General features: G+C 29.6%; 1 protein-coding gene across 9 annotated transcripts in view; it reads right to left on the bottom strand.

Moving 5' to 3' along the window:
• Positions 1-734: 734 nt before the first annotated feature.
• The window catches only part of unc-104 (kinesin family member unc-104), a 50,577-nt gene continuing 24,502 nt past the window's right edge, over positions 735-26,809 (bottom strand). For 3 of the 9 annotated variants that reach the window (XM_074121979.1, XM_074121982.1, XM_074121985.1), the window contains 24 exons: positions 26,470-26,523; positions 26,191-26,384; positions 25,219-25,333; positions 24,972-25,144; positions 24,704-24,879; positions 22,736-22,867; positions 20,495-20,635; positions 19,699-19,817; positions 19,477-19,617; positions 18,937-19,099; positions 16,760-16,850; positions 16,496-16,620; positions 16,334-16,420; positions 15,024-15,175; positions 13,924-14,088; positions 13,614-13,831; positions 12,279-12,468; positions 10,201-10,424; positions 9,376-9,543; positions 9,074-9,171; positions 8,771-8,993; positions 8,481-8,617; positions 7,105-7,206; positions 735-6,589 (listed from right to left, as the gene is read on the bottom strand). In XM_074121979.1, the coding sequence (XP_073978080.1) occupies positions 6,514-6,589; positions 7,105-7,206; positions 8,481-8,617; positions 8,771-8,993; positions 9,074-9,171; positions 9,376-9,543; positions 10,201-10,424; positions 12,279-12,468; positions 13,614-13,831; positions 13,924-14,088; positions 15,024-15,175; positions 16,334-16,420; positions 16,496-16,620; positions 16,760-16,850; positions 18,937-19,099; positions 19,477-19,617; positions 19,699-19,817; positions 20,495-20,635; positions 22,736-22,867; positions 24,704-24,879; positions 24,972-25,144; positions 25,219-25,333; positions 26,191-26,384; positions 26,470-26,523 (3,464 nt within the window). In that variant the 3' untranslated portion in view covers positions 735-6,513. The remainder of the gene's footprint in view (positions 6,590-7,104; positions 7,207-8,480; positions 8,618-8,770; positions 8,994-9,073; positions 9,172-9,375; positions 9,544-10,200; positions 10,425-12,278; positions 12,469-13,613; positions 13,832-13,923; positions 14,089-15,023; positions 15,176-16,333; positions 16,421-16,495; positions 16,621-16,759; positions 16,851-18,936; positions 19,100-19,476; positions 19,618-19,698; positions 19,818-20,494; positions 20,636-22,735; positions 22,868-24,703; positions 24,880-24,971; positions 25,145-25,218; positions 25,334-26,190; positions 26,385-26,469; positions 26,524-26,809) is intronic. The other 6 variants (XM_074121983.1, XM_074121987.1, XM_074121981.1 and 3 more) reach the window with 5 other exon arrangements.

Genomic DNA, 26,809 nt, shown 5'->3' with positions numbered 1-26,809 from the left:
CTTTCGGGAAGAGAGATTCTCTGAGTATTTGATCTCGGATGTGGTCGGCTTCTAAATACTGGGAGGCCTCGACGAAATTGAGTTACAGTTGCTCACTGAGTCTACCTTTATCACTCTTCCAAATAGTAGATCTCCTATTAAACAAGACTTCTCCGGCGGTTTGCACACAAAAGGCTCCAATAACTTTTGAGATTTTGACTCACTTAATTAGAATAATAACCACCTGCGTAGTACTTTAAAGACAGATTAACATTCCATATTTAAAAAAAAAAAATCAAAACACTGAAGTTGAGTCATTGTGTTGAAATCTGTTTCTTTTAATTAATTTATTTTTTTATTAAAAGATAGATGGAAAAAATGAAATTGAGTTTGTCAACCCTAAAACTTTTTATTATTTGTAAGACAATAATTTTACAAAGCAATTTTTATTGTAATATTACATTTATTATATTTTTTTGTTTTTTTTAATTACCCACAACTGTACAATTTATAGAACAATAATTTTTATTTATTTTTCTTTCTATACAATTACAATATAGATAAAACTGTTAATACAATTTATATATATATATATTTCATTTGAGATCAAACTAAAAACCAAAATAAATAATCTTTGTACAACCGAAATAATAAAATCATTTATTTCAGGCATTAAACATTTACAATTTAGACTACATAATTTAAAGAAAAAACCTAACTTCGAATTTGACAGACAAAAATGTCTTTTTTATTTATTTATTTATTTTTTTTTTGAGAAGGATTCAATAATTAGTCAATTAAATTAGTGAATTCTGAGATGTGACAACGCAGTTGAGAATCAATCAAGAGCCACGATTAGTCTCCACTTCTTTTTGCTTAAGGTTCGTTTAAAACCATTTAAATGGTTAAACATTGAATCTCAATTATTTGTCAAATCTTAGGATAGAATTTGAAATTGGAATTAACATGACTTTGTTTTTATTATTACTTTTGTTTACGCATAATATGCAGTAATTCTAAGAATCTGCAACTCTGACTAGAATAAACTTATACGGATTACATGGTTCATGTTTTATACATAGGCACACAGATAAATTATTTTTAAATTTTGTAATTCCTTTTTTGTGAGGGTTATGCCACATATAAAATTCTTCAATAATATTAATATGTTTCTGCATCCCTCATTCTTTAACTTAAATGATTTTCTTCTTATAAAATGATTTTCTTCTTATAAAGTGTATAACGTGTTAAATATCTTTAAATAATATTAAATTAATAATCTCAACCACTTAATTTTGTGGTGTCAGTTACACTATTATTTTTTGGCAACTCTGCAAAAAGCTGACAGAAAAAATAAAACAATGCTTGCATTAGGTTATTACTTTCTATTTTTTATAAAAATGACGCGTAGAATATATGAATACCAAAACTAAGAATGGATAGTATATATAATTTTAGGAGATCAAAATACTAAACCCGTAAATATATTTTGTATTATTACTCCTTTTCTTGTTTCTTTCTTTTTCTTTTTTTTTTTAGTGGCACAAACATAACTTTTTTTAAACTTTATTTAAAAGAGGAATAAACAATACAGCAATAATTATAGTTATATTGCTAGCATGCAATGAACTAAATATTGCCGTTGTTTTAGTTTCTTAAAAAATATGGCGAATGCTCAAACCCTAACGATATAGGATTTTTTTTCCGTTATTCAAGCAAAAGAGATTAATTATTAAGCTTTCTTGAGTTCAAAGAGTGAGTAGTAAAATAAACCAGAAGGATTCAATGTTCAACGCTAAATCGAGGGGCATATTCACCAAACAATTTTAAATTTAATTAAAGAATACCTTCCATCAAACCAAGCTAAAATACATTAAAGTACACTTATTGGAAAGTACTCGGCGTATAAATTTTGTGTCAGGGTCGCCTAGCACTGATGATCAGAGATCAATGTTGTATACCAGGCGAGTTTCGAGTTCACGGACTACTTATAGTTTATTTTTCAACGTAACTGTGCTGGATGCTATTCCATAACAGTCCATGAATAAAACACAAGTACAAATTAAAATTTGGTAATAGAGAAAGCAATGCTTACAAAATCTTAAAATCAAAGGGACATTTGGAGTAGATATCTGAAACTATAAGCATCAAAGATTTCTGATGGAGAATGACAAATAATTGAAATTTAAAAATTACATTCAAAAATTTAAGTATAAAAAAACAGTAATGAATAAGCAAATTTTTTATTGTACAAGTGCACACTACACTTCGATGGCCTTAAATTTTTACTGCTATGAAGTGAAATTTATGTAAATGATTTGTTCATTCCCAAATAAACTCTTATTTAATATTGAAAAAAAAAAGAAAAATGTAATTAATACTTTTGTGCTATACTTATAGTTACACAATTCTTCTAAAAGAGACTGATAATCTTAAATATCCATGTTAATTACTTTATTAATAAATAAACAATGTCATAAGTAGACTAAACAAGAATCCTCTGCAAATTACCCAATCAAAGTTACAAATACTTTTTAATAACAATACGTATTATATACAATAATTAGAATAGTATTTTATTTATTATAGGAGTACAATGGTTTAACAGTCTTCTTTCTTATTTATTTATTTTGTTCAGGGAGAGGAGGATTCTCATAGTACATTTTTCAGTATTTTTAATTTACTCATTAACTTAGTTCGTCTTCAAATCTTTTCTCTTTGTTTTTCTTTTTAATTAATTAACGTCATAATGTTTGTGTTTAATTTTTTTAATTTAATAGGTACAGCGGAAATTTTAGATAAATATTCTGAAAACTTTTACAAATTCTTGCTATACAGTACTGATGTAAATCAGAAAATTCGAAATAAAATACAATTAACTTAAATTGTTTTTAATCAATACGAATTTAAATAAACCACATGAAAGAGATTTATTAAGTACACGTTTTATTGCCATTTAAAAAATAGAAGTTATTAATCAGCCATAAGTGGTATGCCTACTTATTATTAAAATTGGAGCACTTGCAAATTTAAGTTAGATTATTATTAGTTACGGGTTTACAAAAAAAAAAGTAATAATAATAAATGATTGTTCTTTTTTATTGTATTTTGTACTATGTTTGCAACTACTTAAAAAAGCGTGAACTAAGAAATCATAGCAGTTAAGTATAATAAATACAGGAAATTTTCCTCTAGAAAGTTATTAGCTAAAAGTTTTGTTACTCCGTCAGACTAAATAAACCTGCTGAGGATTATTCTTAGAGAAGCTTGCAGTTTCTAGGGGTCTGACTCTGAACATACTTTTCTTTACAAAAAAATAAAAACAGTCTCAATAAATGACTTTTTTGCCACTTTTGATGCGTGGTTGTTTAAATACATTTTTAGAGTTCATCATGGAAAAAAAGTGTTTGAAATCACTGAGGAAAGTGAGCACAGTATAATTTTTGGGCTACAGTACACAGGAAGCTAGACGGTTTTTCGAACATATCCTCTGCAACCCCAGTTCTACAATCTTTACTAATGAAAGATGTTTCCAGCAGGCAAAACAAAATATAATGCAGAAGGAATGAATACTCGATCTGAGTTGGTTGGCAACGAAGAACTTATAAAGCAGCCAATAATAAGTTCCTAGCACTTATTCCTATCATCTAGCACTACTTTCTACCAATGTATCAGTGATAAATCCTCGAACTACTCTGAAGTACGGAGGTAAACTGCAAGACAAATCTTTTTATGAGACATACTCTAGAGACTAGACCAATCTTTACTAGACAGACGTCTTCCTTATTGGACGTAAAGCAGAGCTTTTGCAATTAAGTGATCAGCGGTATCAGGCCTAATTATTTCTTTAAAAAAAAAAAAAAAAAAAAAAAAAAATGAAATATAACACACTGACAACAGGCTGATAACTGAAAGCCTATCTATGAGTCTTTAAGATGAATATTTAGCTGAAAATGATTGGGGAAAGCAGTCCATTAAAAAACATGCGAGTGTTGCAAGATTTCTATTCCACCTAACAAGTTTTCTCTTTCTTCTTGTGGTTATTAAAGCTTTTCTTCAAAGCCTTTGTTATTTTAGAATGAGTAGCGGAAGGTTACACACGAAACAAACACTCAAGATTCACAGCAGCTTATTTTTTATTTATGTGCCGGTTCCTTCTGCGATTGTTCAGTTGAAGTCAAATCTTTCGTACTTTACATTAATCTTTAATCCTAACTGAAATACGCCCAATTTGTGCTACAAAATCAAGGTACGTTCCAGGAGTAAGCTAAGAACAAATTTCACACTAAACAAAATAGTGCGAGAAATAAAACTAAGCAGAGCTAGACAATAAACTCGCTTCCCTCAAAGGTCTAATGGTAAAGTGTCATTTGCCATTCGCTGTTCCCCTGGAGCCTAAAGTAGAAAATAAAGCGCCCTTGGATAATTTGGGCAATCCTGTAGTTTGAGAAACAAATCCTTGTTGTAAACCAAACTACTCTCGGGTTAGAAGCACAATTTAGAAGCACTATCCACAATGGAGGACAATCGCAACCATAAAACACTTAAAGGAACTAAAAAAATGCTAAAATATTCAAAACAATTTACAAAACAAAGGAAAATGATATCAATAACTTCAATAAAGATTTTTAAATAAACTAACTAGCCAATAAATAACAATCATCACAGATATCTATTAATTTAAACAAATTAAAACAAAGATTAAAAGAAGCAGTTGGCGATGAAAATGCCCTAATTATCACAAATGGCTAATTAATTAGTTACAGTTTAGTAATTCTTTGTTTTCTGTTAAGTTGAATATTTTTATCACTTTGAAAAAGAGCATTTTTTGTTAAATAATATGCAACATGCAGGTTTAATCAAACAAATTATATACAATTATATTTTATAATTTTACTTATTTATTTCTTAAATATTTAAAACAACATCAATATGTCAAAACGTTAACGTCAAGAAATTCAATTCTTATAATTAAATTTTATTTTAATAATTTTAATTTGCTTTTTTTAATTATTGATATGACTCATATTTTTTAAGACTAGTTTATATGAGATTCAATTCAAAATTGAAAATAATAGAATTTAAAGAATAGTAACTTCATTTCATTAACTCCTTTTTTCCCCTTTAAATCAAAAGGAAAGTGAAATATCACATTTATAAAAAATTTACAATAATTTATTATTATTACTTTTTGCAACAAGCGAAGCTACTTTCACAACCTCATACATGTATTTCTTAAGCAGGACAAACAACCATCATCCAGTGTTCCTAATTTTCTCCATGAAATAATAATAATAAAAAAAATGACAAATAAATACCAAGAGTAACCTACCATAAAGTATATAATAAATTATTTGATGTTGATCCCATTACAACTTGTTAGTTGTCAAATTTTTTGGTTAAAATGTAAGATACCAAATCTTTGACAAGTTCTGTCATCAATGAAATGGCATTAACAACAAGAAACAATTCCTGAATATCAGTTATAATTGGTAAACCACGTATAGCATGAAATTTGGTGACTTTAAAATTTCTATCTTGGAAAATATAGTTTCCTTAAGTGATTTTGTCATTCATTGTTTTTATGCATCAATATTAATGAAGAATTTATTTGTACAGACCAAAAGCTTTGACAATGTTGTAAAAAAAAAATCATAAATTAACTTTACGTTATTTTTTGTAGGCCATTTTAGCAAATTCTATAAATTAAAATAAAATTTCAAACTCAACACGTTACTAAACAAATAGATTCTATAAACTTTGTTTCCATTGCAATGGACATCAACAATTCAAAAAGCATTCGGAGAACTTTTAATCTGTATTTTTATTGCAGCTAAAGAGATTTTTAATTTCCTCTTTGTGGTTAAATTTTTGAATTGAAAAGCAAAATCAACTCAATTAAAAATATACAATCAAGTGGAACACTGAACTGAGAGGAAGCACATTTTTTATTGAATTTATTGACAAATCCTTTTATTCTTTTTCACATTAAACAAAAAAATTCTCCGAATTCCAGAATAATAAAAAATTAGAAATGTTGTGATTATTATTACAGCTTAAAAAAATAAAATAAACTTTTAATTATTTTTATTAAGCTTTTATAAATATTGAATAAATTGTTTTACAAAAAAAAAAAAATTGTTTTTTATTAAAAAAAAAATACAGCTGAAAATTATCCAATTTTTCTTTATTTTTCATAAAAATATACTCTCCAAGTTTAAAAAATAGAAAATTATTATATTATTTAATTTTTCCTTTTTTATAATAATAATATTCGATATCTTCATTAATATTAATGGACATTTATGTTTTTAATCAATACAAAAAGTTTTAAATGCACCACTCATAGCCCTGTTTATTAATTTTTAAAAATGGTTGTCCTTGATAAGATATACATAGCAAAAGAGGCAACTAAAATTATATTAATTTTTTTTATGTATAAATATAAATACTCATATACAATATAGATTGTTGCTTTATATATACTTTATATATCTTTCACATAGGTGCACAACATAAACTAAAAAGCTGTATTCACTTAGCAGGCGTAGAAGCACAAGTGGATGTAGCCGAAGGATTGTTCATAGGCGCAGTTCTAGCCAATTTAGACCTGAAAAACCATTTCCAATAAGTTTTTATCGTGTTAAGAATGGTTGGTTAAAAAAAAAGTTCATTAATTTCAAATCAAAATTTATATAAAAGTGACCATTTACTATATAGAATCATTATTAGATATTTTATAAATTAAGAAGGCAAAACCCCTGCAATGTACTTTTTAAACGAAAACGTCAGGCTAGTGTTGCAGCTTAAAATATAACATCTAAAAAAATTTCTGGAAAATTCAAACAAAAGTAAAAACTAGTTGTAAAAATATATTTTCTCCATAAACCGTGGAAAATAAAAAATAAAAGGAACTGTTGTGACATTTTTGAGTTATTAGTACTTACAGAGGTAAAATTGATCATTCTATACATTCCAATAAATAAGCATTAAAAGAGAATCGGCGACTAGTAAACATACCTTACTATAAAATTCATCACATTAACTATAATACATCTTAGCTTTGCAGGTCTCTATCACTGGATAAAATAAATGGTTAACTAATGTAATAAAAATTAACATTACCTTATCTGCCCAGCCAGTAGTGGATTAATAGCGTACAACCAATCGTGCACTTCTTTATCACCAAGCGTTTGCATTAGGTAACCTCTATGCTTAGTAACAACACTAAAAACGTAAAAATTAAGTAATTAATGAAAATAAAAGCAACAGTAAAATCAAATTAAAAAAAAAGAAGCAAATTAACAAAATAGTTTTACAATGAACAGTAATCGAGCATTCCTGGTTTTTGAAATTATAAATTATGCTTTATTGAACTTGTTATTAGCCGCTTGTTGTTTGAACACTCACACTTATATAAGCACTTTCTTCTCAAAATATCAATGATATTATCTAGCACTGTGGATCCATCCATGTTCTTCATAAAAGTATTATTGTTGAACATTCTTTACAAGAATTCAGCGGAATCCAGAATAAGTATGAATAACAAATTGTACGATAAATATTCTTTTACTAATTTCTTTGTAAAAATGGATCTGATGATTTATTCATTAACTATAAAATTCTGCCATTTGGCTATCTTTCCACTTGATAAAGCTTTTTCAGAATATCTTCGTTTCTTAAAAAACCTTTTATATAAATACTTTTTTATTAATGGGGAAAACTATTAAGAGATGAGGAAAAAGATAAGTAAAGAGGTAGAGAAAAAGTACCTAAAGAACGGAGAAAGGGTTAAATAACAACAATGTTCAAAGCATTGCAAAGGAAAGATTGAATAGGGATTACGGTAACAATTAGTTTCAGCCTGTTACTTTAAAAAATGTCGAAAATGAACTGTTTAAGAAAAATTAGTGAATAAAAAAGCAAGATTTCGTGCCGGGAAGTAACTTAGGGCAAAAAATATTTAGTTTTGGTGGATTTAGTCGATCTTCAATAGTAGTGTAGGTACCTTTACAAAAAATGTGGAAAGCGCCAGAGAGGTCAGAGCTACAGAATCTGTGGAAAAAACTTTATAGAAACTGTGGCTACATACGCATCAGAGTATGGACTAATAGATCCGAAAACAAAGCGCTTGCTCTCGAAATGAACATCTGCGGAGAAGTATTTCGAGAATAGAGCACAATTCAAACTCTCTGATCAGAGGCAGCCAAGAAATGTGTTACTTTACTTTATCCAGTGGATTGGTATGGCCATTTAATGACAAAGGCGAAACATAATCTACGAGATTAGCTTAGAAGCACACAGCTCATTGTAGACAATGATTTTAGCTCTATGGTTAGTTATGAAGCCGAAATAACTTCAGGGCAAAAACTGATTGGTAGTCCAGAAAAACCTATTAAGTTTTGAGTCATCCAACATAAAGCTTTGCTGAACTCAAGCAGAAGCTAATTAAATAGAAATAAACCTTCTTATGAGATCCCAATTATTAATCAATCTTTTACCTGAAAGTATTTGGAACTTTGACCATAGCTTGTTGGTCTTCGGAGTATTCGACTTGGGCTGTTGTAAGATTAATTAAAGCTCTTTCAACAGGATCTTTTTCATCCCTGAATATAAATACATATGGCCTTCGAACTGCCTGTAAGCAAAGAGTAATTCACAGATAACACAATTTTTTCAACTTATTTTATTTTAATTTTTATTTATTTATTTATTTTTTGTTGTAATAATAACAATGTTGATAATGATGATACGTAATAATAAATAGAAAATTACAAAACGGGACACTTACCACCCACCGTTTTTTCCAACCATTAGTTTTTTGTTCTAGAATGTTCAGATAACCTTTACGAGCGATAACAGGACTTATTCTTATTTCTTCTACTTCAGGTACGTAGAGTATTAATGCCTGTTCACTTGGACTAACAGTTCCTGGTTCACATCTACCATTGTTTGAGAGAAAACTAACTTGTTCTGGTAAAATTGGCCTGTTAAGTCTATCTGGTGAAATTACGCTATAATAGATATAATTACATTATTTTTTTTTTTTTAAAGAAAAATATTAAAAATAAAAATAGATTGTAAGGCAGCTTACTCTGATGCAGAAGACTGGGAGTTAATGCTGGAACATACACTGACGGCCATTTCATTCAAATCTTCTCCGGGTGAAATATCTCCTAATTTTGGTAATTCCTAGAAAATATTCATAAAAATAAAAGACAGCTCTTACAATAAAATTACTCAAAATTATTTTAGTTTTTTTTCAACAAAAAATATTTGTAAAATTCTAATGCCAAGGCTAAAGTGTATTCTAAGCTTCATTTTACAAATATTTCACAAGGTTTTTTTTTGTTTTTTTTTTCACATCCATATTTTAGAGAAAACAGTCAGAAATACCTTTGTTGGTATTCTTCCCTGAATAAGTTTAATGCACTTTGTGGCGATTTCCCTTTCTCGATCTGTCATTTCCCATGGCTCATAGCAATCTTTAGGAACTGCTCTTAACCTAACAGGACTTCCCCGTCCATCAACACCTGTTGCTTTTGCTACCATATTACATACTTCCTATACACACAAAATAATAAAAGCAAATGTTTGAAATGCATTGCAGAATGAAAGTTTGAAATTAATTAAGTGATTATATCATATAGCGCATCAAAAATAACACAGGACAAATTTAACTTCGCAGGACTATAATGGGCTCAACATTTGGACAATTTTTAAAATAAATCTAAGACCCCGACCAGCAGTTATTTCTGGTTGTAAATTTTAGCAAAAAAAAAGCGCATACGGAAGTGCAACTGTACGAATTTCTTTGAGCACTCGTACATAAAAAAAAATCTTGCTTTGTAAGTAAATTTGCTAAACAGTAAATACATTTACAAAAAAGCCTTAGTATCTTAGTAAGTGATACTGAAATAAAACGCACATAAAAGTACAATAGATGCGTCATTTCCAAATTGCGCCGAAGAACAGAAATGGTGTTGAAGGGAATGGACTGTGTCACTTTTTTATTGTAACCATTTAAAGTGTTCACAAAGTTAGGATAAATTACGAACTCAATTGAGAAAACGAAAGAAACAAAATCGAAGTTTATGTTTACTTAGGGCAAAACAGTACGCAAATCATTCTTTTTTATTCAAAATACTATAAAACTCTCGGTTTAAAATAATCGATACATTAAAAAAAAAAAAAAGAATAAAAAACAAAGATAATTCTTACTTTCTCACTCTTCGTGATTGGTGTCTTATCAATACCAAGTCTCTCACGCAACAAGAGTGTGTGCCTAACTCTTTCGACCTCTTCTAGACGAGTCAATTTTTCCAATTCCCATTGGTGGTCAAATATTAAACTATCACCACGAGGTCGCCATCCATCCAGATTCTCTTCACCACGAACATAAGTTGAACTTGTATCCAAAACTCTCCTTTGTCTTCTCTGAACTCCTAAATAAGCAATACAAAATTCAAAATCCTCCTCGCTTTTCAAAAAATTTCCTTACTTACAATTTACCCATTTTAGAATTGATATTGCTCATAAGTTATTTCATCCCTCACATTCACCCTGATTACTCTAAAATTTTCAAATAATTCTTGGAAAGAGTGACTCTTTAGTTAGCTAACTGTTACAGTGTTGCTTAATTTTCTAATAAATTAATAAGTTTAGACAAATTAGAAGTATTAAACACATCTACCCCCATCACTTTCACCAAGATCTTACAACCGTCTCTTTTTCTAATATTGTTCAAAATAGAATATTTTTACATCTAATGAAATGATTTCAAGTTAAGTCCAGCAAATTCTGAATTTTAAAATTTTGGACAATTATTTTCTGGAGATTCGTTATATAATTATTTAAGGGATTAATTTAATGGTAGCTCAACTCAATATAACATACTGATATTAACATCCTACAAAAAAATTCCATCAAATATTTCAAAACTATAAAATCTAAACAACACAATAAAACGTTTTACAATACTTCAGTCGATTAAAGCATTTATTTATTAAATTATTTTGTACAATGTTCTAAGCTAAAGTATTTTAAAGGATTAAAGACAAAGAAAAAGCGTCTAAAGTCAACTAGAACAAGCTTCTAACACCATACATCTGGCACCTTTGAACTGATATTAGTTCACTTTTACAGATTATTACAAATAATCATGCAATTCTAATTTTGCTAAATATTCTGGTATAGAGTAGAGTAACTGTTTGGTGTGATTGTTTTAAATTCTATTGTAACTTCATGTTATTTGTAGCGCATTTAATGTAAAACACATTTTCCTCGTACTTCAATATCCATTATAAATGGAAATAGAAAACCATCACTATTTGACGGTTACCGATTTAAATTACCAAGCCTAACTTAAGTATTTTCTAAAAATGCCAGCCTCTGAAAGTCAAAATTGGGGAATAATTCATCCATGATGGCCTCAGTTTCATCTAAACAAGATTATGGTTACCCAATATTGTGAAAACTTCCGTATTAACTTTCTGGGGTAACTATTAGGGGAGAGGAGTTGTAGAGCAAGTCCAGGCAGTTTTACTTAACACAATCTGTCACTTCTAAATTATAATTTTTAAAAAAAAATTCTGTTCAAAAGTATAGGTTTTAATTTTGGTACGTATTTATTTTTTTAAGTCAGGGCGAGATCTGACAAAGATCTGATGTTATTAGAAGCTGGAGTTCTATCCAGTGATTTCCTGGCATCACCTATGAAGACCTATGAAGCTTCGAGACTTTTGAAGCTTCTTAATAGCATCTATGTATGTAATTTGTATTTAGTCATTCACTATAATTCAATTAAAAGACAGCTGTTTTTGAGTTTAATAAATAACTAGAACTTAAACTAGAGTGGGGTTTCGATAAATAAGGTGTAAATTGTCAAATTTAATTTTTGAAAGTATATCATTTGTTTATGCTGCAAGAATAATTTCACAATTCTAACCTTAAAATACATTGATCTGAAAAACTACTTATTCATGCAAATCTATCTGTAGCCTAACCAACCTGTCGATGTTTTAAATCTACAATAGAAGAAGAGATGGGAGCAAACAAAAATGTATCATTTAATATTTTTATATCCTTCACTTGTAAAAGAATTGTTTTCTACAGAATTAGAGAAGTTAAATTTGATAAAAACTTATCAATTAACAGATTGATATAAAACTGCTCATAATTTAACACAAATATTTACTCTACAATATATTTATAATTAATTATGATAAACTAAACTGGAAAAATATATTTTAATTTTTTTAAAGACAGGTTGGTTTTGAAAGCAACAGCTGAAAATCTACCTGGGCTACCTGCTTCAGAAGCTCTTTTGAGAACCAGTTCATAGACTCCAGAAAGTCTATTAGCTTCAGCGTTTCTATAACTTCCGGAGAATAGATGTTTCAATGATCGTGGTCCAGTGCGGGCATCTCTACCATAAATTACCATACTTAGATCCTTTGTAATGATGGCTGGTCTTCCACAATTTTCCATCTATAAAAATATATTGTTTATTATTAACCAAAGCTAAATAAATATTACAAAAACACATATTTTGTGCAAAAAAAGTATGAATGTGAAGAAGTCCTTCTGAAACCGGTGCTTTGGAACACTTCGTGGTCAAATTTAATCTAGACTTTTTTTTTTCTTTTTTTTGGCGCATCAACAGCTGAGGTTATTAGCGCCCGGAGCTTTTTCCAGTACACTGCCGGCCTCCGGACAGTGTTCTCTCGTTACAGACAACACTGTCCATCACTGGACAGTGAGCTGTAAGAAGCTCCTAGGAAGAGAAAATCTAAGGGTCAGCTGCTGGATTCGAACCCGGGACCTCCGCGTGGGAGTCCAGTATGCTAACCTCATAGCTAATCCCTTCCCTTTCTTCTTATTTTTTTTTTTTTTTTTTTTTTTTTTTTTTTTTTTTTTTTTTTTTTTTTTTGGCGCATCAACAGCTGAGGTCATTAGCGCCCGGAGCTTTTTCCAGTGCACTGCCGGCCTCCGGACAGTGTTCTCTCGTTACAGACAACACTGTCCATCACCGGACAGTGAGCTGTAAGAAGCTCCTAGGAAGAGAAAATCTAAGGGTCAGCTGCTGGATTCGAACCCGGGACCTCCGCGTGGGAGTCCAGTATGCTAACCTCATAGCTAATCCCTATTATTGTTATTAATATTATTTTCATAGAAATTTGGAATTTATTACCTACCAATATATCTTGGCAGAAATCAGGGCCTTAAGAAGGAGTTTGCAAGAGGCTAACTTGTCTAAGTCCGGTTCTGTATGCATTAGGGATTGATTATCAAGTACTGCAAGCGAATTACCCGTACTGGTATTGTAACGAGAGTATTGCAAAACCAAACATTTGATCAACAAACTGATATTGTGGACAAACATCAGTTTCTTTTCTGTAAAACTGAAAGTAAATTCTACGACAGATCCCTTGAATTCAACTTTTAAATTTCAGAAATTTCGCAAGTGGCTCTTTAGCGTAAAAAAAAAAAAAAAAAATACATAGGCCTGCCCTTGGGGATGAGGGAGTTACAGTTTAAATTTGATGACGAGTTAAAAATGAATATCTGTAAAAAACGCTACTTGTACTCTGCAAGTATGTCTCAATATATACTTTTAGTAGTTTTATTAATACCTCCAAATAAGCTGATATAGTCATAAAAATTTGTTCTCCACTCGAAACTCTGTTCAGAAGAGGAGAATTATGAAGAGAACTATCCCAAGCTGCTTCGAACCTAAACATGCACCTGTCGTCGCCAGGAAGCTGAATAATTTCTCCAGGAAATAATCCCAGAGATAATACACAGCTATCATTATCTTCTTCCTCAGGTTCCGGCGAAGTTCTTATTCGACCTTAAATTTAAACAATTGCTTAGAATAAATCTAACATCTAATCTTTCAAATAAATAAATAATAACAGCTTTATATGTAAATAGAAAACTTACCAACAACGAGCTCTTTCACATCTTTCCATTTTAATTCTGAAGCTTGTTCATGGACCAATGTAACACGAATTCTTCGTTGAATACCTTGATGGAGAAGAAATAAACCACGGCAAGGAAGATCGTCACTATGTTCAACAACGGTTGGTACATATTCTCCATTGGGTGCTACAATTAAATTTAGTAAATTAATTAGACATATTTCAGTTATTAATTTTCGTATAAAAGACGGGATCAGCTCAGTGGTTAATGTACATAAAAAAATAAAAAAGTATGAAATTAATTTTTTTTAATTTTTAATCAGTAACTACTTTAATTTAAGAAAGTAGAAAATACTTTTTAATTCAATCCGCCTAACTTTATGGAAATCCCAATCTGAAAGGTGTGGAAATATTTTTTCCAAAGGTTTTCTTGTGGGTGGAAAATTTTATGGATATTTAATTCCATTTTTCTCCCTTAATTTATGCCAATTAGATGATAAATTCTCCCTACATTTAGTACTCTTTATTAAGTACTATTAATTATATTCTACTGTTTTCTTATTTGAAATAATTTTATCTTGACGAAGGTACGAGTAGTAAGCCTATGTTTTTTAGAGAATTATGAGATTGAAGCAGTTAGCAAGGTAAATAGAAAATAACAGAGAAAATTTTTACGAACGTAAATGAATCGGACTTAGCAAAACACAAAACAGCAAAGATACCTAATATTTCTATTTTTCTTTTTAAGAATATATCTTGGATGCTTAAACTACTGATCTTGTCGCTTGCCAACAAGTTTTTAGAAAATTCACTTAATAATGTAATGATAAAAAGAAATATTTTTAATTGGGTCGTTCTTATTCAATTATTTATTTATTTCCCAACAATTTCGATGATCTCTACTTAGTCATTCCCTACGGCTTAAACACATCTTTACTATTTCGGATAAAAAAATATTTAACTTTGTTTATGGTTCAGTATTGTTTGCTAGTATTCATTGAAATTAATAATTTAATTGAAGCTATGTAAAAACTGTAATCTGTTTCATGCCTTAGCTACGTTTGAATTGAATATTCAGAAAACTAAATTTTTCTTTGTATAAAAATATTAATAAGTACTTACCAAGTTCACAAATTTCAAACCATACCAAAATATCATATTTGGCATGAACATGAGAAGTGCATGGTAACGGAAGTTCGCCAAATTTGGGAGAGCGCACAGGTTGGCTGATAGGTATGGACGGTGGTAACATCCGTTTAGGTGGTTGTCTTACGCTGCACAGTAAAAAATAATAATCTTTTATTTTAAAAAAATGCAACACAAAAGAACGTTACATAAACTTAAATTTTCAGGAAGTTTTTGAAGTAATGAAGTACAAACCAATAATTAAAAAATGCTGGATCCTTCATATGAAAGTCTGATTTCTATTTTTATCCGTTTTAAACTAGCAGAAGAATGCGTTTTATACACTTATTTAAGACCAAATACAGAACCAACTTTAAAACCTAAATTTTGTTATCAATGGCGAATAAAACAAAATGTTTAGTTAATAATGAATTTCAAATGGCATTTTTATCACTGAAACTGTTGTAAACCTAGCCATTGCTAAGACTATTATAGAATTAAAATAAAGTTTTAAAATAAAAGTAAAACAATAATTAATTGTATATGTACTATAAACTAAAATTACTAGCTTAGAACCATATCTAGTATAAGTATACAAGCAAAAAGTAAAGATGTGTCACTTATTTACGCAGCAATGTTAAAAGAGAGAGAGAAAAAAACCTAATCTCACTCTTCACTGAAACTGTTTCTTTGAAAGGCTAATTTTGTAAGACTTCATTCTCTAGAAACGGAGTGTTTATCACACTACTATTAACAGGTTCAACAAGAGAGCCTCTGCTGTAAATTAACGTACTTGACAAATTGCTTGTCGCAGACTATTTTCTAGCTGAACAGTCTTAAAACATTTTCAGAGCAAGCTTGCGTTTCCTTCGGAAATTCAACGCAATTTGGTAGATGTTCCTCAATGAGATATGCAAGCAGTCTAGAAGTGGACATTATAGGCACGCACATTAAAGTCCACGATAACCTTCCTTTCAGAATTATTTTTGGTTTGTTTCATTTCTAACTTGTAAACTGCCTTGAATGTAAAGAATATGAAATACAAGATAAAAGAAATTTTAAGGGCAGAACCTCCCTAACGAATAAACATCAATCCTGTAGCCCTAGCTAGAAGTTGCACAGGTGTGAGAAAATAATAATCTTCCTTAAATACTAAACTACCGATATACAAAACATTAATTTCTCAAATCAGACACTTCATATAGAACGAGCCATCAATAAGAACGTAAGTTCTTAGAAAAATAAAACTCAGGAAAGGAAAAACTACAGAAATTTATTTTAAGAGAATATTTTGAAAATTAACATGCCTAATAATACTGATAAGCCCCTTTAAAAAAAGTGCGAAGGGAAATGTTGTATTAGTATAGTAAAGTGAGTTTGACAACACCCACCACCTGTAACATGATGACTTTATGAATTTTTTCAAATGAAGTTTGTAAAAATAAAACTAATCAAAATAAAAACCATACCCATTATTTCCTTCTTGTTTTGCATCCTTATGCAATGGATGTGCTTGATAATGTCCGAATACTTCAAATACCACTGGTTGTGTTTTCATGTATTCCAAAAATGATTTAGTCACGGTAACTGTAATCTAAAGAACAAAAAGATATTAAGAGAAATAATCTTTTACATAATAATAATACTGATTGGTTATTCTAGATTTACGTCAGAGACATTCTATTTTGGAATAAATTCCAAGATTAATAATTTTATTAAATAAATATCCTTACATTCTGCACATGATAAAATTGTAAAGGATTATTTTTTCCAGTGTTTTTCACAGGTTCAGTTGAAAAAGCTTCGTCATGCCGATGCAAAAAACTGCAAGAAAATAATATAGAATAAAACATTAATTAACATTTTAAAAAACCCTAATCCTACGATACTTATAAGGTTAGAAATTGAAAATAAGAAGAATTCTGTTCTAATAAAGCAAACTTATTCACTAAATAATTCAAACATAATAGTATATTTCCGAATGTAAACAAGACATCTATCTTGAAGCACATAATCGTAATAAATGAAGAAAATTGCAATTCTGAGGTCATAAAACCAATAGCAACATGTCTAATTAGATTTCTCTCTTCTTTAGACAACAAACATATTCACATAATGTTGCTAAGAATGTGTCGTGAAAGAATGTGTGTGAATGAGAAGAGAAATCACTTTTTTAAACTTCTTTTCTCAATTATTATTATTGACAAATTTTCAGCCAAATTGTTTTGTGCAAAATGTAATGCACAATTCTTCTGGAAAATTTTTTATTCGATCAGAAATATATTTTTTTTTACTGACAATAAATTAGATGGATAGAAAAGCACTGAAAGAACAATTACGACCTTCACAGGGATGCCAAAAAAATGCTTTGATCAATTTTCTAGAGAAATAAATTTAACCCTCAAACCACAAGATGAATTTTCTTGTCACGAACACTAAGTTAGGGTCGGATCCGACCCGATACTGTATTTTCTTGCTTACAGTGAAAAACTCAAATATAACTCAAAATAACACATTTATTTCTATATAAAATGTATAAATTTTTTAATAAATTGTGTAATTTTATGGCATTAGTCTATTTAGAATGGACTAATAAGTGAAGAAATGAACTTGAAAAAGGAACTTTGTTTCAATAAAAACAAAACAGTTTACAAGAAGCTTGAATAAAAATTAAAGTAAAATAGTTGTGCGGTAACAAAATTATCACATTGTTAAGGAAAAAAACCATTTGATTGTTCGCCATTATCAGTGGGAACAAGTAGGATATATTTTCCAATCGTAAGGAGTAAATCCTTTGGAAAACGCTTGTTTTTCAGTCTTTTTTCTTCTAAAGGAACGTCAAGGCAAACGCAAGATTCTTGAGAAACGTCGAACGTGCATCTCCAGAGTAACTTTCTTCATTTTTGTTCCACTTGTGCAGGACAAAACGTATAACGTTAATACCAAGGTCGGGTCGGATCCGACCCAGAATCTGACTTACTGAAAGAAATACAAACCTAGAGTGCGGAGAGACCCTTACCGAATCGGCGGAAACAGTGTGGGCTCTTCCTAAGGACTCACAGAAAGGGTATACCGAGTCTAATCGCTAAGAGTTAATTGTGGGGGGAACAATGGAAATATGTTTTCGCCTCGGGTCGGATCCGACCCGCATCTTGTGGTTTGAGGGTTAAAATAAAAATAGGTACTGGGACATTCTCTAGAAAAGAAACAATAATATCGCAATAGGGCACACCAGGATCACTAACTCATGTGTAACACGCAATATGGAAACCAGTTTGTCTACGATACAAATTATCTACATAAATTTTCCGGCATTTTCTCGGAGAAAGAAATGCGCTATTAGAAATAAGGGAAAAGTTTAATATTGAAGGCCCAAATGAAGAAATCCTCAAAGGTGATGATTAAATCAAAATGAGAATTATTATCGAATATTTGAAAGAAAAAAGAATATTTGGTGCTCGTACTGAAGTAAAGTGTTAATAAGTAATTTGGATGCTTATGCGCTATTAAAAAAAATAATAATAACTTGCTGGTATTATTACATAACCACCAAATATAAATATTAGAAACTACTTAATGAATTTGTGTCAACAGATACTTAAAAGTTGTAAACTGAAACACTCTCTTAATGTCATCTTAGCCCTAAAAATACAAAAATAATTCCATCCTGGTAAGAAACATATACTTTGAAAACGCACATAAAAAGAAAAAAAGAATTTCGAATTCTCACAGAAAGTGCTAGCTAGTAAAGGACTGTATCTTCCATTTCAGATTTGTTTTTTTATTTTCGAGATTTCCTTTTCATTCTTCAAAAATTATTAATAATTGAATGTGAGGCAAGAAATCACTGAGAACTAACGTTAACTGAAAATATTCTGACACACATTGCATGATATAATGAAAAACTTACTTAAACTGACAGAAGATATCTGAATATTCTGTAGGGATGCCAACTGCTTGTAATACGGTAACTTTAAAAGTAAAATCAGTTCCCAGTAGAAGATGCTGAGGAGGATCCTCTTCATCGGCATCGTGGCAACTTTCACCTTTACCGCTGTCTCCGTCTTCAGCATCTATTAACAAGAAAGTAAATGGATAGATAACTTGTAGTTAGTTATACAACTACGTAGTCACAGCAGAGCTACAAAAAACAAAAAAAGGCAAACTATAAATTTGTCTCCGACAGAGTTTCGAGCTATCAATGCCAACTAATTGTTTAATGCTTTCTTTTAACTGATTTTCTTTCTGTTTATTTTACACCTTTAAATGGAAAGTAGCAATTCAACTACTTCAATCATACATTCACAGCGTAGGCGACCAGAAAGTTTAGGCTGAACAACCAATACGTATTTTGCAGTTGCACTGTTTTCGGCGATGCCCCAGAAGAATTGTAATTATTTTACTAAATATTTCATACAGGAAAATATACTTATACATAAGAAAATTTTACCCTCCGCCTTGTCGATTTGCCCTTCGACTACCCTTTCTGTAATTGCTTTCTTGCCTCTAGGCGGTGCAAGAAGTTGATGATCATTAAAAGCAATTCTAGCCGATTGTCTCACGCCACTTGAATGTTCAGTAGCTTCTTCATCTAAAACATTATTTAAAAATTTAATTTTTGAGCTATCAAAATCAAACAAAAAAACCATATAAATCTCAGCTCAATACTAACCCATAATTGCTTGGACTGCAATTCTTAAATATCCTTTAACGTCACCTTTTTCATTTACAATTGCTACTTTGTGTATTAATGGTACTGGATATAATAAATTGCTCAAATAAACGAAAGATCTGAAAAAGATGAAACATAATTAAATTTTATAATGAATTGGAAAGAAAAATTAACTATTAATGGAGATTGTTAAGAAGGAATTAGTATAGAATTTTCTAATAAATTATACATAAACATATTGCGTATTAAATCATATATTATATTAAATTGAATTTCTTAATAAGATTAAATGTTAGAATCCTTATGCAGAAAATAAATCTTATAATAATCCTTTTTTTTCCCAATCATACTAAAGTATGACTGTTTTAAATAAGTAAATCAAATTACAGGGTTTACTGCATCTTGTCTATCATACATTCACAAGGGCGTACTAACGTTATTGCATACACATATAAATTTACCCTTTTTCTATTAATTTCTATAAATGAAACACTTTTAACAGGGTCATAAGCAATGTGTCTTCTTATGACTTATTGAAACGAATGTGTCGAAATATTTTAAAAATAGGAGTTCAATACAAAAAATAACACGAAGTTGAGCGTTTTTGTGAAATCGCACTTATGTGAAAATAATCTAAAACTTTACAATTACATGCGAATCGCACACAATTTATTTACATATGTACACATTTATTTCTCATTATCTATTTTAAACGTAAAAAAATGAATGACAAATCCTTTATAAAATGTACTCCACCTTAACTAATGGTCATTTAAAAACACCTTAAATAAAATACCTGCCAACCATGCGGAACCAAGGGAACCTGTCATAAAATGGATCATTTCTGGTAAGTGATGCCTCTATGTTGTAATCTGGTGATGTGGGTGACAGTTCAGCTTCATTATGATACATTTCTCTTATAAGTTCCAATTTTTGCCTGTTAAAAAGTTAGTTGTAAGTATATTTGATAACAGCGTTAAAAGTTTACGAATTCTCTAAATTTAATTCTGGTAAATTTTATGGTTTACCATAGAGTATAAAGAAATATGAAAACTAGGTTTCTAAACAGTTTAAATAAATAATTAGTTATATAAAATGAAATAATAATTATTTAATGAATAAATTATTGTCCTTTAATTTATGAAAAATATTGTTTAACTCTTTTTAAACAAAGAAATTCATAATGAGTACTCAAAACATGATTCATAAATTTCTACATAGAGGAGAAAACATGAAAAAGTCATGCATTTTAACACTCACTTTGCAAAAGAATATATTTTATTTTACAATACAATAATAAGACATCTCATGCAAAAAAAAAATCTTTAAGTAGATTCATTATCACCTAGAATTCTTTAAACTATGGTGAAAATTAGAATTTGAAGAGAACTGAAATGTAATGTACAATCCTAAAAATATATGTACTGTTTCATTACAAAACTAATTAAAATTCTTTGTAATGCCTTCAGATTTTTCTAAAATAATTTTGATCAAGTTGATTGATTACAATTTAGTTGGATGCTTTCAATAGGTGAGGAAGGAGGAACAGCAAACCATTCCTATTATCCGTAAATAACTGTAACGATTTTGATTAAGAAAAAATAGAATAATATATCAAAAAATTAATATTTTTATGCACCAATATTTTTTTAAGCAAAATTCATTTTATAAACTCAACCCCAACCATGCAGTCCATGGATATTAATGTGTTACCTAACCCTCATTTTCATTTTTTAATAACTTGACGTAGTTTTTCTTAATTGATGCGAGGAGTAAACTCCGTAAATAAATTTCCAATTCAATTGCTCAAAAGCTTGAATTCAAAGAAAAATCCATTAACGCTGATAATATGGAAAGTAATCTCATGGTTAAAAATATGATATAACCAATATTTTGAGCAATGTTAGAATCGATGTTAGGGATATAGGGACTTCAGTACTCAGTTTCGAAGTAAAACTGTAGATATCCATGAAGAAACCTATTTTTGAAGGAAAGTACTTCTACCTTCTTCTTTTTGGTAAACATCCTGTTTCGTACTTTTATTTTTCTCAAGAACATAAACACCGACATTACCACACAAATGTATTCAACAAACTGTAAAACATTAAGACGCATTAACTAAAACATTAGTTCCTCTTAAGACGAAAAAGGGATTTATGAAATAGTTTAGTTAAGAAGAAACGGACAGTAGTCACATAGATAGAACCCTTTGCATTCATCAACTCTTCGATGAATGTGAAAGTGTTTCTTCTAATGGAAAAAAAAACAACTGAAGGAAGTAATGAATAATCAATAAGTCACCTACGTCACTGCAGATGTTTGTTTACGTCTCATGTGAAATAAAGTTATGAACAGTAACCCGTGATCTTTTACGAACATATAAAAGGATATGTTATGGGAGAAATAGTTGTGGTGCAAGGTGGGAAAATGATCAATATAATCAATCTAATTTAAAAGAGAATGCTAAAATGGGGATTCAGGAAATAAAAATAACAATAAATAAGGTTAAAAATATTGAAGAATGTAAACCAGGAAACGATTAAAGTAACCGTCTGGAGTATGTACAAATATAGCATTAAAAAAAAGGTGTTAGCATTACGCATTTATGGTAAAAAATCACAGAAAACAAAATATCATGCATTCCAATTATAACTAAATGAATTTTCAAAAATATAAAAATAAAAAAGCTCAATAAAAAAGCAATAAATTAATTTTAAAATAATATTAAAGCTTGAGGAATTATGGCACTTAAAAATAGTCATTTAAAAATAAAATAATAATAATTTTATAAGTGCGAAAATGTAGTGAACAGTGTCTTTTACTCTTCTTCTTTTTTACTTAAGAGAAAGCTTAAGATGTTCATGCCTAAAAACTTAAGCGCGTTAGCAAATTGTTTAAGAAGTAAAATAAAATAGTTGAAATATAATAGCGGGACACAAATACAGAGAAAATAGATCTTTTTAAAAAAATCTATTATTAATCAAAATGAAGGAAATTTGTTCGAGAAAAAGTGATTTATTTACAGAGGCGCACCAACCTCGAAGGCAAAAGATTGGCAAGAGCGAATGGTTGATTAAGGCAATGGAAAAAGTCCTCCATTCTCTGTTCAGGTGTTACAGGACTAGTCAGGTCCTCATTGTATACATGCCTCATCAGTTCCAAACGGTTTCTATATAATAAAACATATAAAACTGTACTAATCTATCTCTTCCTCAAAAATAAAAATAAAAACTTACAGGACCATTATAAATAGATAAATATTTTAATAATAAATGCGAAAACTTCTCTTTAGATTGTATATTTAGTTGTAACTACTAAGATAATACATTTCTACGAAAACCCCTTGTTGTATAAAACAAACCAATGAACAAATAAACAAAAAGGATAATGTTAAACAAATTAAATGCTAATTGTATATTAATTGATCTGTCAGTTAATATGTAATTATTCATTAAATATAAATCTGCATTATTTATTTTTGAGAACAAGATAACTGGTAGCTAGCACAACTTCAGCTATTTAATACAAAAGTAGGTTCTATTTTTTTTCTTTAAATTTGACTACTATCGGATTTTTCCTTCTTGTTCAGAGGAGAAAAAGACTTTCGATTCCTTAAAACGTTTATAAAAAAACAAAGAACAAAAATTGCGATTTTGGGTTTTTCGACCGTTTGACATTTAAAAATATTAGAAATTTAAGCCTTCAGAAAGTTCACTCTTCATTTTGACCAAATGCTGGGTGCATAACAGCCGATCTAAAAGATTTTATTTCATAACAAAATAAAATTATAATTCTGAGAAGTTCGCAAAAGTATCTTCCGTTTTCTCTAAGAACATAGTTATTTAAAACGAAAGCATTAGATACATTTTTAGAGATCTCTAATTCGGTTAGTTTGCAAATCAGATGCTTGTTAAAAAAACCCTACAACTTTTCATTACAAATTCTTTCCGAAAGATCAATGATTTTTAGTTCAAGCTAGTTGTGCTCCTTTAATTAATTTATATTAAATTTGTCTATATTTCACAAGAAAAAAGTAAAAACGAAAGAATAAAAGAAAACTGAAAATAATGAAATGCCCATTCTAGAAGTCGGTTTTACAACACATACAAATTAATTAATGGGCGAGCCAGCCCCCAATCTTTATTATATTAATAAAACAAGGTTATGTCGTTTCGAATTAAGTGTTTTAAAAAATATTTTTACATAACTTCAGATTGAAAATATTTTTCAGTTAACGTACAGTTTAATGGCAATCTAATTGGACAAGTTTATCAGATAGATAAAATGACGCTTAGTACCGTTATAGTCATAAAGAGGCTTGTTGTGTTTTCCCTGTAGTTAGATCCAAAATATAAGCTAATTCTGGATACAAAAACATCTTTTGCCTTCTGAAAGGGGGCGGCCAGGATTTATAAAAAATAACAGAAATAATAACAAAACTTAAGATATACTTGGAGTGCAATAAATGCGTGGAAAAATAAACTTACTCGGCGTTAAAGAAAAATATTTTTTGTTAATAAGACACAATTAGAAAATAAAAGCAACCAGTAAAAAAAAAAGGTTAATGATTCGTACGTACTATTTTTTAAGAATATTATTTTATTAGAAAAATTCTAATTTCGCTTAAAACTGGTGTATGCACTTAATTTTTTTAAATCATGCTTTACATAATCTGACAGTTTCAAAAAAAAAATCATAGTAATTTAAAAACTGTGTTAAATTTAGCTGTGATTATATATATGTTGGCATTTAATTCCTATTTTCCTAACTTGCTTTATGATCGTTATAAAAATAAAAAATTAAACAAAAAATAATGATAATAATAACAGTAAACCAAATAAAACCTATTTTTTTTAAAACTAAATCTAAAAAAATAAAAAATCCTAACAATCCTAAATCACTCATTAACTTAAGAAGAGGAAAACTGTGGCATCCAAATAATAATAAAAAAGGAACAAAAATAAATATCTGGAAATTACTATTAAATTTGAACAATTCAACTGACCTTAATTTTTCCAAAGACCAATAATGTGTAGCACCGTTTTTAGTGTCTAACACCTCCACGGCCACAATAGTTCTTGGATACGGCCGGTCTAAATCTTCTTCGACATCATTTGGCACTAAGTCTGGTGGTAACGGTGAATACAATGTATCAGTAAGCAGTGTGAATTGAAATTGAACCTAGAATTGGTGAAAATTAATCAAACTGCAAAATAACTGAATTATCATTATATTATATACATAAATCTATTTGTAGGCATTGCTTTGCTTACTCTTTTCTTCAGTTCAACTGAAATAGCGTTGGCTTCTTTCAAAAATATAGCATTGCCCCAAAGATCATCACGCAATGATGTAAACTGATGATATTTCCATTTTCTAAACGCCCAACTTGCCAATTGATATTCTCGATCGGTCCAATTGCAAGCAGCATCAAAGAGGGGATTTACTATAAAATAAATAAATATGAAGCTACACTCTAGAAACGAATTTCATTTTCAATGATTACTATTTGATAAATACCAAATATATCTTCTTCATGATTGAAGTCTTCTGGAGTGTAAGAACTGTACATTGACATCGTCATGCTTTGCTCTTCCACTTGTTTTTGCAATGCGTCGATTCTGGCCTCGTAATTCTGAAGTATTAACAAAAAAATCACAATGTGAAAAATATGATTTTTTATTCACCTATTATTATACAAGTAGAAAAGTAAAATGATTATGTGGGTTTAATTTTAAAAATCCACAAAAAGAATGTCAATGAGTAGAATGTCAATGGCAAACTATAAGATGAAATGAATTGAATATCATAAGAAAGAAAATAATAAACAGATTAGATAAACAATTCTGGGAGAGGGAATAATAATTATCAAGAATAGACTCCAAAAAGTCTTGCTCTAATTTTCGTGAAGTGAATGTGGTATCCGAAGACCTAGAGAAAGCTGTGAATTAATCAGTGTACGAAAATTAGGACAATCTAGAAGATAAAGAAAACCTTGTAGCTAGCTACCTTTGATTCACTTATCTCCACCAAAAGAGAAAAGAAAGAAGTGGTAGAAAGGTGCATAGACCAACATGAGCTTAATGAGTAACAAAATTCATGTGACATGTGTGAAGTATAAACTTTCTTCTAATTTCCATTTACATAAACACACACCATTTCCGAAAACCACAGAGGGAAATTCAGAACAAATTTTTCCAGTGAAAACAAGATATGGAACTATGACAATCCCATGACTTACTCTTATCTAGTAAGAGGACATAAATATTTTTTCATTCAACTGCAAGAAGTCGGAGAGCTTCTGCCATTCTGTAAAACGAGAGTTCTGCAATTGTTGTAGGACGGCTTACAGGAATGCAACTCAGAAGAGCTATTTTTTTGAGTTTTGAGCGAACTGACATGAGCATCACTAACATTTAAAAAAAAAAAAACTATACTTTTGGAGGATTTTCCGTAAATGATGATGTTGCAGAAATATATAAAATAACTTACTTTTCTTTGTTCTTCAAATTTTTGATCTGCATCTTCTTTTTCTTTTCGGAACTGTTCTTCTAATGCACAAAGACGTTTATTCATTTCTTGTTTGAGATCAATTCCTTGTTTTTCCAATAGTTCTATTTGAGCGAAATCCCAATCGACAATTTCCGCATTATTAGGGGTCTCAGCAGGTGATGATTTACCAATAACTGTGGTAATTAAGTTGTATTATTAGCAGGCAAATCTAAGTAATACGTACTTATATCTTAATAGAAAGATAAAAATTATAAAGACCTTCAGGTTTGTCCTCCTTAATTTCTGAAATAATCTTATCCCTTTGTTCACGGGCTGTAAAGAGCAATAAACCATTAATTGACCAGTTTAAACATTCCTTTTAGTACTTTAAATAATATATAATTACACAATAATTTCGAGCACATACAAAAAAAACTTCAACAATGACTTGGTTATCTTCTTTAGTAGTTTAAAAACGGAAATTTCTGTAAATTCTTGGACATAAATTACAGATTAAGGAAAAATCAAAACTTTCATGTTCATTACGCGAAAGCATTTTTGTTAGTACATATTCGTAAATAACGAATAAAAATGATTTCTGATGAATTATTAAGTTCAG

Source organism: Rhodnius prolixus, unplaced genomic scaffold (genome assembly GCF_049639745.1).
Source record: "Rhodnius prolixus isolate KJV_2025 unplaced genomic scaffold, Rpr scaffold_8, whole genome shotgun sequence".
NCBI lineage: Eukaryota > Metazoa > Arthropoda > Insecta > Hemiptera > Reduviidae > Rhodnius > Rhodnius prolixus.
Note: the sequence above shows the minus strand (reverse complement) of the source record. Positions and strands in the feature narration are given on the sequence as shown.